Raw genomic sequence first — 13,834 nt, 5'->3', positions numbered from 1 at the left:
AAGCAGTCCCTCAAGGATTCTCCTGAGTTTTACAGTAATTATTGCATAGCGGGGGAAAAAAACGCTTGTGTTTTTCACTCTTGCCTGTGTGAGAAATTGCCAAGCGATTTGCATAATGTTTGCTGTTAATTTGCACGAGTTTGATGATTCGCTGGCTGAGGAGTGCTTTGTTTTGCTGCAGTAAAAATGGAATGAAGTGTGAAATCGCAATCCGTGTCATTTTACAAAGAATGTTTTTTGGAGGGGGATGGTTTTAGGGCTTGCTGTGCCCAAACTGGTATCTGGCATGGACAAAACAAAGAATAAAAATTAATCCTTCCTTTTCCTGTTGCTTGTAAAAATAAACCGTGACCTTTTCCACATTTTAACATGTTGTAAATACAGACTGCAAATTATCTAGTTGGAATTTTATAATATAAACAAATAAAGGTGGTGCATAACTGGGAAGTGAAATGAAAAGAGTTTACAAAAATCATTCGCAAAAGTGGAGCTTGCACTGTAGTTCAGACAGTTCAAGAAAAAGTTGCTGATTAGGTGAAATGAGGTTAATTTATTAACAGGGCAACAATTATTCATGTATACAAACAATCTGGCCTTTGCCAAGTGGAGATAGAAGAAACGCATAGGAAACTGTGTGCACAGTTTGCTGCCAACTATGTCAGGGGAGGCAGTAAATCTACAGAACATGTTCAAGATGGTTTTTTTCAGTCGATCAATCTTGGGCTATCTTAGAAACTAAAAAATACCTTGTCCAAATAAATTCATGGCATGCTATTTCTATAAAAAGGTGTATAAAAATACAACTAAATTATTAGTACTATGTGATACTTTGTGTAAGTCGACTACATAAAATCCAGATGAAGTAAATTGAATATTCAGAATTGAACGTGACGTCAAAGTGGCATGAACACTTTTCCAAACAGTTAATAATGAAATAACAATGTTGAAAACGCAACATGTTGCTTTGTGTTTTTATTAATATCAATGAAAGGTTTCCAAATTATGTAAACCCTGAGGGATCCATCCATAACGCAATGCCAACCGTCCTCCAGGAGCTTAATTATGAGAGTCTGCCCTTGATGCAGGTTTCCTTTCATAAGCTGTGCCTTCTCAGCCTCCAGCCATGTTTTGTGATACTTCTGAGTCCCCTGTGATGGGCTCCTCCACTGCAGCCGCCTCATCATTTTCTCATCATATTCTTCTTTAGGTCTGCTCATTGGGTCAGGCTGTGCACTCTATCCACTGGGATGGGACAGTGAAGAAGTCCAGCAGACCTGCAGCAACAGCTCCGGCCAGTTTAAACTGGGTAAGAAACTACAAATTCATTAATTCATGAATTCGTCTTGTGCTTACTGGGTGTCTTAGTCCCATTAGTGAAGAATCTCGGAAAGAGATATGTATTGTGTCTGACCAATGACACACAACCCCCTTTTCTTTTCTTTTTTCAGAAAACAGACACCTGCCTCTCGTGCTGTCATATTCTGTAGAGCCATGATTTCTTGTTGCTTAAAATTCATGATATAAAGTCAGCCGATCCTCCTCTAGCTGGTGAGCTGCTGGTTACGGCTATAAATATGTGCCGAGAATAACTAGGAACTCGACTTGCGCTCTGTATGCAGCTGGCATTATCAGGTCTAACTCACAGACAGTAATATGCTTTTTTATCAGACACTTGGGAGGCAGGAGATCTTTTCATCTCACTGCTCCTATATTTGATGCTAATCAAATAGTGCTGAATGTTTTTCTTCATTTAAATATTTTATTAAGAACTGCACAATCAGCAAACTTCAGAGGGGAAAAGGGAGAGATATTTAGTAGGATTTAGACAACGCAAGAAAATCCATTTTGAAATTTCTCATTAGGCTGGATTGATTGGGCTGTGTTTAGAGTCGACATTTGGAGCTCAGATTGTACAATTGACAAACAGGATGTGTTTAAATAGGAAATGTAGTTATGTGTTGAATTTTAATGACATTTCTCAAATTAATTCTGTAATTTGTTCAAGTCTTTTCTAATGGACACTTGAATGGAGAATGGATTTTAGACTCCACAACAGCACTGGAAATGTTCAATATAAACCTTTATTATATTTATCTATGCTTCTAAAAAAAACAACCTTTATTTAGTGTTAAAAATTACATAAAATGTTTCTTAAGAAGTACATTCACCATCAAGTCACTGAAACATCACAGATCAGAAACAGCCATTTAATTACCATCGTGCCCAGCTGGAACTTAAAAAAAGGAAACTTATTTTAGTTGACAGTGCCATTATACCCTACTTCTTCAAAAAATGAATTAAATCCCCATTAAATAGAATATAATTACACTCATCTGTCCCTTACTAGTTTCTAAACATCTGACTTTGTCTAAAAATACATAATAATTTCCACATTTGTATTATTAATTAAACAAAAATAAAACAAAAAAGGGAAAAGATAACTTGCATTTGAATATACAGTTGATTCTAACCAAATGCACATGAATAACTGACCATTATCTGTCTGACCACGTCTGTTAAAACAGGAGGTTTGTCTTTTGCTGTCTTGGAGTAAACAGCCTTGTGTAAACACAATGAATGTCACGGAGGACAGACATTAGCAATGATCTTAGAGAAGCAATTTTATGCCCTATCAATCTTGATTATGAGACCATCCCCAAACTATTTGAAGTCCATCATTCTTCAGTGAGAAAGATTATTCTCAAGTTTAAAATATCTTTTTTTTTATTTATTTATTTTGCTGTTCAAGATTCAGCAGTGTGAATGTTGAAGTTCACTACATGACAATTAGAAAGATATTTAACACTGCTTTTTGGAATTATAAAGGCAGAAAGATACTTACACCAACCATTAGTCCACATTTTTTCCTGTGGGCTTTATTTTTGGGCCCAGAATCATAAACACAATTGTTTATGTGCAAATGCTGTCTTTCTTCCTTCAAATCTCTGAACCTTAGCTCTTATTCGGACCTTTTCTCTTAGACTAATTTTATAAAGGAAACCATAACATCAATAATGGCAGGGGGAATCACAAACCCCCGCCATCATGTTAAGGTGGCAAATCTACAAATGCTTTTTTTCTGCATTCTCACATCAAAAGTGACTGCCGACTAATGGGGCGTACTTTACATCATTAAATTAAAGCTACAATATGTAACTATTGGAGAAAAAAAAATTTCTAAATATTTATTATGTCAGTATGTCGAGACAGATTAAAATAACTTAAACTCCTCTTGATTCCTGCTAAAGCTTTAATTTCAGTTTAGGAAGTAATGGCATGACCTCTGCTTCAGAGGTCATGCCAATAATAAATGCCCTGGTGAAAACAGTGACATGCCAGACTACTCTGCTATATTTAGTTCCCCTCAAATAGGCCAGCAATAATTGCATGTTGTCACTTCTGTTTCTGGACAGCAGGCAAGAACCATCTTTCTGAAATTCAAATACGTCAAGGAAGATAAGCAGACTTTATAGCCGGTACTGGACTGCAGGTTCTGAGAGGGAATAAACATGTAAACAAGCTCATAAGTTGTGCTTTGTTTACTCACTGGAGTTTCTACTTTATCACCCTGCAAGCCAGTTGGCCTTTAAGCAGCTGCTGATTAGCTTTAGATACATGAGGAACTTTCAGGTTAATGTTATATTTGTGGAAAACCATAAAGGGCACATAAAGTAAAGGTCAGTTTATTAGGAATGACCCACCCATGATTGGCTTGCGCTAATTCTAAAGCTAACCAGCCTTTTGAGTGAGGGAATGGGCTGCGGTTCCTTTCAGCAGACAACATCATAGATGATATATAAGCACGCAGAGCTTGCTGACAGATGTCGGTTGACTCCAAACACCGTATCTCTTTATTACCGTGAACTACACCACAACCTGTCTTCCCCTTTTCATGTTCCCTGACATGAATACAAAGAAAGTCACGTTTTAGAACATGAATCAATAGGTTTACTTTTGCATCGGTTTACACAAACTGCCATGAGAGTACATTCTTCTGTCAGTAATTGTGATGACAAATTACCCCAAACAGCTGGATGAGAGATCAGTGAACACCGTGTCCTTTAACAAGACAAAAAGCACCAATTATACTTGTTCTCCTAGCCGTTCTCCTTGTCTGCAGCTTTCAAAGACAGCCAACGCTGCAGAAAAAAAAAAAAAAAAAAAGGTTGTGTCAAACAAATTACGGCTTCATATAGTCAACAGCTGTCAATATGTCTACATTTGAATTTGACGGGATCTATATATAACAACCTTCTCCATATTAATCAGCGCAATTATTCATTGATTAGCTACCTTCCCAAATAAATCCAGAGCATGCCATCAGAGGTAATTATGTTTGGTATCCATTTCTCACGTTGCGATTTCCTCTTTGAAATAGCAGACTGTTTGAGCATTATTGTTAACAAGCATGCTTGCTTCACAGTGTCATTTGCTGCTCCCGGCAAATTAATTTTTTCTTGTTTTAGACTGTAGCTGCTGTTGCTCTCGTAAGCGACATGACAGGCTGATGATTTTTTTTTCTTTTTTTCTTTTTTTTTTGTCCCATGCGAGCAGCAGATTTCACACAAATCTTCACACAAATTAATTCCTCTTTCTCATTTATTAATCATGAGGAGTGTAGACGACAGTTCAGAATGCCTTTGGAGATCACCAGCGCTGGATGTGTGTGTTGCATCTCAAGATCTGAACACAAAGAAGCATTAAAAAAAAAAAACTTCTCTCTGCTTTGACCACACGGGGTATTTGGAAATGAAATATTCTCACTTTGATCATTTAAAATCATAAACACAAAAAAATATTTATGAATAATGGCCATTATTTTTTTATGGAGTGTGACAATGAAGCAAAGATAATTGTACAAGTGGCATGGAAGTGATATTTTGTGAGACTTGTATTTGATCATTGAAGGTTTTTTCTGCACTGAGAACACAAGTGACAGGGTTTGTTCATGCAATACTTACTATTTACATCCAATTTGAGGTCATACTATCTTTTAAAACAAGCTTTTTGCATAATTGGCAATACTCCTATTCAGCTTTTAAAAATTTTACTCTAAGTCCACTATCTGATTTTAAATATTTAAAAGGTCATTACTCTTGAATTATTGGTCAAGGTGTCGGTATGATTGAACCACATAGACACTTCAATTTTATTGCTGAAATCACTATCCATTTCCTCACAATTATTTATATATTTATATTTACCAGTTTTATTACTGAATGTGCATCAGAATGACACTCTCATAGAACAGATTCCACAATGTTATGATATTTTTAAAAAGCAGCTGATGTTGATTCCAAGGCTTTGTCGGGTGTACAATGTTGGTAAAACGATCTGAAAAGCTGTGACATCCACCAACAATATTATTTGATGTTGGTGCAATTCAGCAAATCCCTCTAACTGTGACTGATCATTAAATATTCATGAGCTGGGGTGACATTACACCATGAGACTCTGTGAGAGAGGAAGGGAAGTAACACAGAAAAGCTTAATTAAATGGAAATTCAGAGTTTTAGGGAAGGTCAGAAAAATATGATTTTACTAATGTTAGTTAGTTAGTTAGTTAGTTAGTTAGTTAGTTAGTTAGTTAGTTAGTTAGTTAGTTAGTTAGTTAGTTAGTTAGTCATATCGAAACAGCAGTCTAGCTGTATTCTTTTTGAGAATGTAGCTTTTCAAATCTAACATGTCTAATAGTAGAGGTCAAAATCTCAAAAAGATAAAACATAAACTTTGCTGTTTTGTGTTCTGCTTTCTGCTTGAAACGTTTTCTCTCTCTCTTTATTTGAACAATGTGTAAACATGTCTGAATATGTCAGATTAAACTGAGGTTTTTACATGCTACGTATTTAAAATAGTTCAATTTGAGTCTTCTTCACTTACTAACAACACTGGGACCGAAGTGTGTTGTTGTTGTTGGTGTAACCTGAAAACTCTTAGGTTTGGCATATTTATTGACTGGAAAAGATTCGTTTTTTAAGTTTTAGCCAATTTCTTGAAGCATCTCTGTTTGATGATAACATTATGGTGTATATTTTATTGGTTATGCATGCATCAACTTTAGCTAACACAGTTCAGTTAGCCAAAAATATTACTTAAAGTAACACAAGACTCTTGAGTTGGATTGGTGGATGGATCTGTGGCCTAAAATCAATATTTAATACAACAGATGTGTTGGTATGAGGTCAGACATTTAATCTGTCCCATTTTTCACAAAACATTTGAATTCTGAAATGAGCAAGATAGCTATGGATAGTTGTTGCAGCAATTACGACACATCAAAAGCAAACGCGAATGTCGCGTACTTTTTCCAAACGTGCCTCTCTAAAAGTTACTTCCACATGCTGCAGTAACGTCGTGCTTTCAGAAGCATTCCTAAACGTCCTTTACAGTAATTTGTCACATACCAAACTGTTGGAGAATGAGGTTAAGCTATGCTCCTTACTTTCGTTTTAATGATTCTCACAAGCAAGAGGGAAATGTAGGAGCTGCCTGAACAAAAATGTTAAGCATCTGGCTCCATTCTTTTCAACTCACACTAACATGTTATGATCAAACATATTCCACATTATACCCAAGACACACCACACAGATTATATACCATATTATGCTTTTTTTTTTTTAATGAAACATTTCTAACTGCTGTTTAAGAGGCAGGGAATCTTTCAGTTTCAGCACACCTGTCAAAAATTTGATTTATTTGTTTGTTTGGGTTTTTTTTTTGTAATAATAGATTTTCCAACAGTTTGCTAGAAAAATAATCAATATAGTGACACAATTAATTTTAGCAATGTAACTCTCACAGGCAGTTTAAAAACATACATAAATATAATCACCAAATCATAAAATTATGTATAATGTTCCTTCCCCAATGTTCTCTTAAATATCCAAAGAGATGTATCTTTAAAATCCTGTTGTTTGCTAATGACCATTATAGTTTTCGGGATTATAAAATACAGTATAGTGTATGTTGTGTATATAAATAGATCAACTTAAACCTCAACATTAAATACTAACAGTCTTATATCTCATTTACCAGGATGGAAGAATAAGTGTTTTTTTATTGTGAAACTTTTAGTTCAGCGCTGTAACTGAACTACAACTATTATGTTGAATTTTTTGCAGTGCAGGAAATCTGAAGCAGAGAGTCTATTACATCATTATAAAAGGTGCAGTTCTCTACATAATTGATGTGAATGTGGTGGGGAACTCTCCACTTGGCCCATCTGTAATACATCATGATATATACTAGCAGAAAAAGTATTCATTTATTATGCACCATCATTATAAAAGCTCCAACCATCTGTCATGTAATACATGAGCAGAAATACAACACCATTGTTTTACTGCTTTAACAAACCTTTGAAATATGGCAGAAGTCATGTAACTAGGACAAAATTAACATCAAATTATGCTATGCTAAAGTTTTTACTTTTGTGTTTACTTTTTTCCTGCTAGTTATACAACTTTCAGAAAATATCTATCAATCTACCAATATTTTTTCTCTTAGATATCTGACATCGAAGAAGCTACCCAACTTCACAGGCAGCTGAAATCAAGACAGAAAAAAAATAATAATAATAATGTTCTCCGTTTATCCCTTGCTCTGCTCTGCAGGTTCCTGTCAGATCGGCTGGGCATACTACTGCACGGGGGCGGGCGCGGCCACCGCCATGCTCCTTTGCACCTGGCTGTCCTGCTTTGCCGGGAAGAAGCAGAAGCATTACCCGTACTGACAAGAGAATCGGAGAGAAAGGGACAGACTGAGACCTGGGACGGTACGACAAATGGGAGGGGACTCCAGCCGTGTGGACTCAGACAAGTACAGCACATCAGGCACCGCAGACGCCAAGTCATTACGGTGCTCTGCACAATCTTGGGGACGCGTCTCATCCGACGACTGCAGGGACTGTTTCATAATGCAGCACACACATGGCTCTGAACACTTCTCTTAAAAGATGTTCCTAAATGAAAGATGTATGGACCAAGCATATTAGTAAAGTTGTTACATTATGTTTTCCTTTATTTCTGTTATCTATATCTTCTCAATTCATTAATTTTAACGTGATGGTGTGGCCTGTAAAGAGCATAAAAATATATTCCCTCATTACTCCTGAAGTGTTCCCACCTCCTCTGTGTCTCCCATTCTTGCCTTAAACAACCTGAAATGCAATAATACCTGTAATAATGTAAAGCAGTCCAGAAAATTGGCCGCCTCTCTCCCTGGGCTCAGCCTATTTTCAAATATCAGACATTTAAGCAGAGTTTATTTAACACGTTCATAAGATATACAATGTGTATGGTAATGTATTTTATCATGTTATCACGTGTTTTGTATTCACTCTCAGATTATTCTTTGTCATGCTTTTCGTTTTGTAAATAAATGTTTAATTAAATCCTGCTTTCAAGTGTGTTTTTTTTTTTTTTTCCACAAATCCTGCAGCGACTAAAGCACGCCCTGGAGCAAAATGGGGAAGGCCTTCGCATTCCTCAAGAGCCTTTCCCACAACTTCCTTATCTTAGGAGCATGTGCTACATATGAGAGCTCTGTGAATCTAACTTTTTCCCTGTTATTGATTAGCTAAATCTCATGACCTCTAGTCAGAGAATTTGCCTTTTTGATCAGGTTTCTCAACTTCAAAGCCCCAAAGTGGTCCAGACAAAGCTTGCGATGTAATCACACCCTGGGAAATTGAGCAGCTCTGCGCCCAGCAGCCTACCAGCTCAGTGTCAGGGGGTATCTCACAGTTCCTGAACCCGAATGCATGGCGGGAATAACAACGATAACCTCTCGGTAGCTGTTACCACGGCTGTATGTGTCATTAGAGGAGCGAGCTGCACCCAGCTCTTCACCTTCTATTTTCAGCTGTTTACTCCTCCACGATATTTTCCTCCTTTGATTAACAAACACCTTATCCCCGCCTGCATGTACACAAAGTCAGCTCATTTACAATGCAACTGTTCTCAATGCATTTGGCCCTCATTAGCAGTTCCATTTTCTCACAATGCTCAGCATCCAGCAGAAAATGGAAACACGCACCCCTCCCTTCCATTCTCACTTGAGAAATATCTCTGGGTGCACGCTCTGATGTTTAATACGTTAGCACAGCTCCTCTGCATTCTGCTTCCTTCTCCCTCTCGCTCTGATCTACGGCGCTGATTGATATCAGCAGCGATTGTTGCAGCGAGTCAACCAGCTGCCTCATCAGCAGAGGCAGACGTATTGGGGTCAAGTCGGAGCGCTTACTCCTTGATTCCGACACCCCGTACCTCAGACTGACAGGGTGCAAACCCTTCAGTGTGAGAACTCGGAGGATGATTGTATTAAAACATGCAAAATGTGTGCAAACTTGAAAGTACAGCTGCTCTCATGAAGCAACATCAAAACTCCTTTGGAATAGTCATGAATGGAGACTGACAAGTGAATCTGTTTACTCTAGGCAGAATGATTTGGTTATGTAGGGAGGACCACACATTTCTTGCATCCACAGATCATCCCAGAGATGTTTATTTCTCCTTTTATTAAAAGACCTGTCCTTTAAAATGACTATCTGATTTAAAAAGGGGGCATCACTTTTAACCTTGTCTTAGTTGATAAACATTTTAAAGAGCAATATGTATTTTCCAGGCACATAGTACCATTTTATAGCACAATCAAGTAACTATGTTACATTCAATTACCTTACAGAAGTGCTGTACATATAAAACATGACTTAAAAGAAATTTGGCTTCATAAATTGACTCCTCAAAATTGGACTTCTGTCTCTTTATGAAGCGCCTACACTTCGCCTATTGGATAACTTCATCATCATCATAACAATGCTCTTTCATTAAGTCATTTACAGCGGTTCATAGGAGCAATGGTTTGAGAAATGGTTCCATTCTTAGCTCAGCAGACATGCAGATTGAGGTGTTTGCTAATTGCTGCTGTCACTAGTCTCAAAAAGTCACTTTTACTTAATACGCCTCCTTTCCTTTCTTCCTTTCATTTTCTTCATGCAAGACCAATCACAAGCTCAACAGGCCTGTAATACTCTTTTATATTTAAGATTTCCTGAAATGAAATGAATCCTAGAAAAAAGTTTATTTTCTCTGATTCAATACAAAGAATAAAACAGAATTTTATTTGTGTCTGTTTGGAGAGTCAACTGTGACGAATGAACTGAGTCATCACCAAATGTATGCTGTTCAAAACAGACAACCAACCTCCTGCTCCCTCTTGAGTGATACACAGAAGTTGAGAGAGACTCAATTAGCTGTACAAAGCCTTACATTTTTAAAAGGGTGCCGTGTTGTCAGAGTTCCCCGTTTAGTGCTTTGCAAATAGCTCATGGACTTTCTTTTATTCTCAGAATATTGCTTCATATGAGCCAAAATTTTATATCATTGTTTAAAGCCACCTAAGGTGAAGGATAAGATCAATAATGTTAAGATATATAAAGTTAAGTCATACATATGTTTTTGCCTCGCATCATCCCAGGCTACACATTATGATCTGCGAGTGTGAGGAAGGACCAAAATGTAGACTGGTGCTCAGTAGGACCATAGTGATGTGTATTTAATAATGAAACTGAAAAAACAACTTAAAATGAGAATGATAAAACATCAGGAGCTGGATGTGTGCCCTGGGCACACATCCAGGAAAATAAAGAAAATAAAAACAAAACCGGGAAACATGGAGTAAATGAAAAGATCCAGAAAACGTAGAAGGGGAAAGAGGAACTCAAATACTAAAGGAGAGGCGGAAATGACTAAAGGGACCAGAAGAGCTCATTACAGGTGAGTGGATGCAGCTGGGGAAGGGAGCAGGCTGGGGCATTTGGAGAAGTAATTGACATCTGGGACGGGTCGCAAAGAGAATGAAACAGGAAACTAAACATGAACAGTAGACAGAGATAAATACGAATCTAACGAAACAAACCCAAAACACAAACAATGAGAACTGTTTGTGTTCTGCTCAATGAAAAAACTAAAATAGAAAAATATAAGAAAATAAACAAAGAAGAAATGATCAAAGCAGACAGTAACTGAACCCGAACATTCAAACACCTACGGATCATAACAACACAATGTACTTCAAAGTGCTTTAAAGGGAAAAACAGGAACAAAGGTGAAGGAAATTACAATAAAAAGAAGTACATTGAAACTACACTTGCTCGTCAGTTAGAAATATAATAAATAAAAGGCTAAACAAATAAAGGAAAAGTTTAGAAAGCTGCAGTAAACAGTTTTCCATCCTGATTTGTAGTAGCTTCTGAATCTAAGGTTTTCAGAAAGTTAGTTCTATAGATGGGAGGGATACAACTAAATGTTGCCATTGTTTAGTTTTGGTCTACACACGATTCATATTTGATAGCTTTGCAATTTATTCAGACCATTAAATCCATTGTGAATCAATAAAATTTTCAAATACATCAGTTTACAAACAGGAAGCCAGTGTAGTGATTTATGGACTCTTGCGATGTGGTCAAATTTTGTGGTGTCAGTCAGGACAGAGCTGCAATCTGACACCACAAAACTATAATCTAACAAACTAAAATTAAAATCGTGTCCACAACCATGCTAATGTTGTTAGGATTGTTGAAGGCTGGTTAAGAAATAAACTTTTTGTAATCTGGATTTATTGTTTAATTGAATTCTGAATAGTTTCTCTAAGTTGTCCTCAATGATGATGTAAAAATGGTAATTTGAAACTTTATGCAACAATCAATATTACAAGAACATTTCCTGAACAAGTGGATCTTATCTAAAAGCAATTTGCAAATGAAAAAATTGTAAAAAGAAGTATAAGGAAAGTCCTATGTAATACAAGTATGGTGTTTATGATTCTACGACTAGAATCATAAACAGCCTTACTTATTATATAATTTTCATTTGCTGCATTTTCTTTGTAAAATAGGGTTTTTTTGAAGAACAAAAATGTTTGGGCTAATAACTTCTTTGAAAAAAAAAATATATTTGTTTTGTTTCCAAACTGTGATGTTTAGATCCGGCCAAAAAACAGGATTAAGTTTTGCTTTTAGGAAAAATTTCTAGAAATTACAATTTCAATTTTGGTTCTTTGCTCATGAAGAAATAATGTTCTTCACTCCATACATTTAGAAGCCTTCATCATGTTTTTGCTATTGAAAACCCCATTGGTTTTTGTTTTGTTTTTTTCTTGTTTATCTTGCTTGTTTTCAGCTAGAAAGAGCAAACATCAAATAAGCTTAAAAACAGCAAGTCCCCAAAGAAACACTTTGAAACACCTTCAAAAACCAAGCGATACTGTATCTCGAGACCAAAAACCAAGAAAGTTTATTTTCTTTGATGCAAAATCTAGGGAGAAGAAACATAGCTCAACCCTTTTGTGCAGGACTGTAAGTTTCTTGTGTTTGCCTGTGTTTTATCTTCCTATACTTGGCTAATTTCAAAATTACTTTTGGAAAGATAAACTTTTGCAGCTGAACTAAAAGAAAAATCTACATGAATTGATTCTTTATAATGAATATTTCCTCTGCCTGATTGTTCCCCTGCTGCTCTGAAAGGCCAATCTGCTCAAAGGGAAATGTTGAACTATTTATGCTTAAAGCTATTAAAATTGCAAAGTGAATATTACACCAGAATAGTAACCATTTAGAACTTAAACATTTTGTGATCTTTACCTTTCAACATTCATTTATCCATATCTACAAGTTGGGATGTCACAGGATTGAATAGATATTTAGTTAATTGCACTCAAATGTGATTTGTCTTTCAATTCAGATTAGGAATTATGCTCTGTTGAAAAGGCTGAGCTGATGTTCTCTCTGAGGTGGCCAAGAAAATAAATAAATTTAAAAGAAAATAAGTACAGGTGAAATTTACTGAACATCCCCTGGCAAGTTATTTACATATAAAGTGGCTGAACGTACAGGCTGTGACTCATGCACAACAAACTGAATCACAGTAACTGGGACTCAAAAAAGGATAAAATCTTGAAGCTTACAATAAATTAGTAACTTCATTCCTTTTAGGACATGTTTTTGTTTTTATTATGACACAAAAATGCAATGAGATTCACTCAACAACCACTGCAAAACAGTGGATAGCATGACTATCCACTGTCTTTGGATAGCATGACTAAATTACATTAAACTATTCTCATACCTACAAGTTCCTTCCCTATACACTGATCTTATTTTCTGTATAATTCAATATAATCAAGAATATCTATGTTTAATCACAAGACAGTCTGACTGCTAATGATTTTAAAGAGACAGAAAAACTAACTAAAAATACTAGAACTATTTCTACTTTACCTTTACTACTATGGGATAAAATGGGACATTTTATGAGTAGAGATTCCACTCAAAAGGCATTCTTTAGACAAAAGACAGAGGCCAAAAAATTCAGCAAACTGTCATTGTAACCTGAATAAATGTAACTTGTAACTCAGGTTGTTTTGTCATTCAAAATGTCTGGGATACAATCATCCATTGAATGAAAAGACAGCTAAAGTGTTTCATTTTAACTCAGTGATCAGTATTTCAGTTTACAATTAGTCATGGATTATTTTAAAAGATTTATTTGGAGAAACATGTTTTTGCTTACTTTTTTTTTTTTTTACAAAAGACGTTCATTAAAGAAAGTCATTAAAGTGAAACATTTAATGTTGTTTTACGTAGATTTACAAGTTTAACAAGGACAACTTGGAGGGACTTTTGAAAACTCAGCTTCGGTGGGTAACAAGTCAAATCTGAGGCGTTTGTGTGAATTACATCATCTATCCAGTTTTCCTATGAAGCACTTCTTGGTTTCAGCATCGTCACTCTGCACACATGACCACTTTTAACCCACTTCCACTCTGGAAAGAGTT

The 13,834-nt window shown here is 36.1% G+C and overlaps 1 protein-coding gene across 1 annotated transcript in view; it reads left to right on the top strand.

Annotated features, from left to right (window-relative positions):
* lhfpl6 (LHFPL tetraspan subfamily member 6) overlaps positions 1-8,398 on the top strand; it is a 63,675-nt gene extending 55,277 nt beyond the window's left edge. Inside the window, exons 3-4 of the mRNA XM_014981235.2 lie at positions 1,208-1,306; positions 7,615-8,398. Of these exons, the coding sequence (XP_014836721.1) occupies positions 1,208-1,306; positions 7,615-7,733 (218 nt within the window). The 3' untranslated portion in view covers positions 7,734-8,398. The remainder of the gene's footprint in view (positions 1-1,207; positions 1,307-7,614) is intronic.
* The last annotated feature ends 5,436 nt before the right edge of the window (positions 8,399-13,834 follow it).

Source organism: Poecilia mexicana, unplaced genomic scaffold, assembly GCF_051168715.1.
Source record: "Poecilia mexicana isolate PSO_F unplaced genomic scaffold, ASM5116871v1 scaffold_13, whole genome shotgun sequence".
NCBI classification, from domain to species: Eukaryota; Metazoa; Chordata; class Actinopteri; order Cyprinodontiformes; family Poeciliidae; genus Poecilia; species Poecilia mexicana.
The sequence above is the reverse complement of the archived record's forward strand: the minus strand, read 5'-3'. Positions and strand labels throughout refer to the sequence as shown.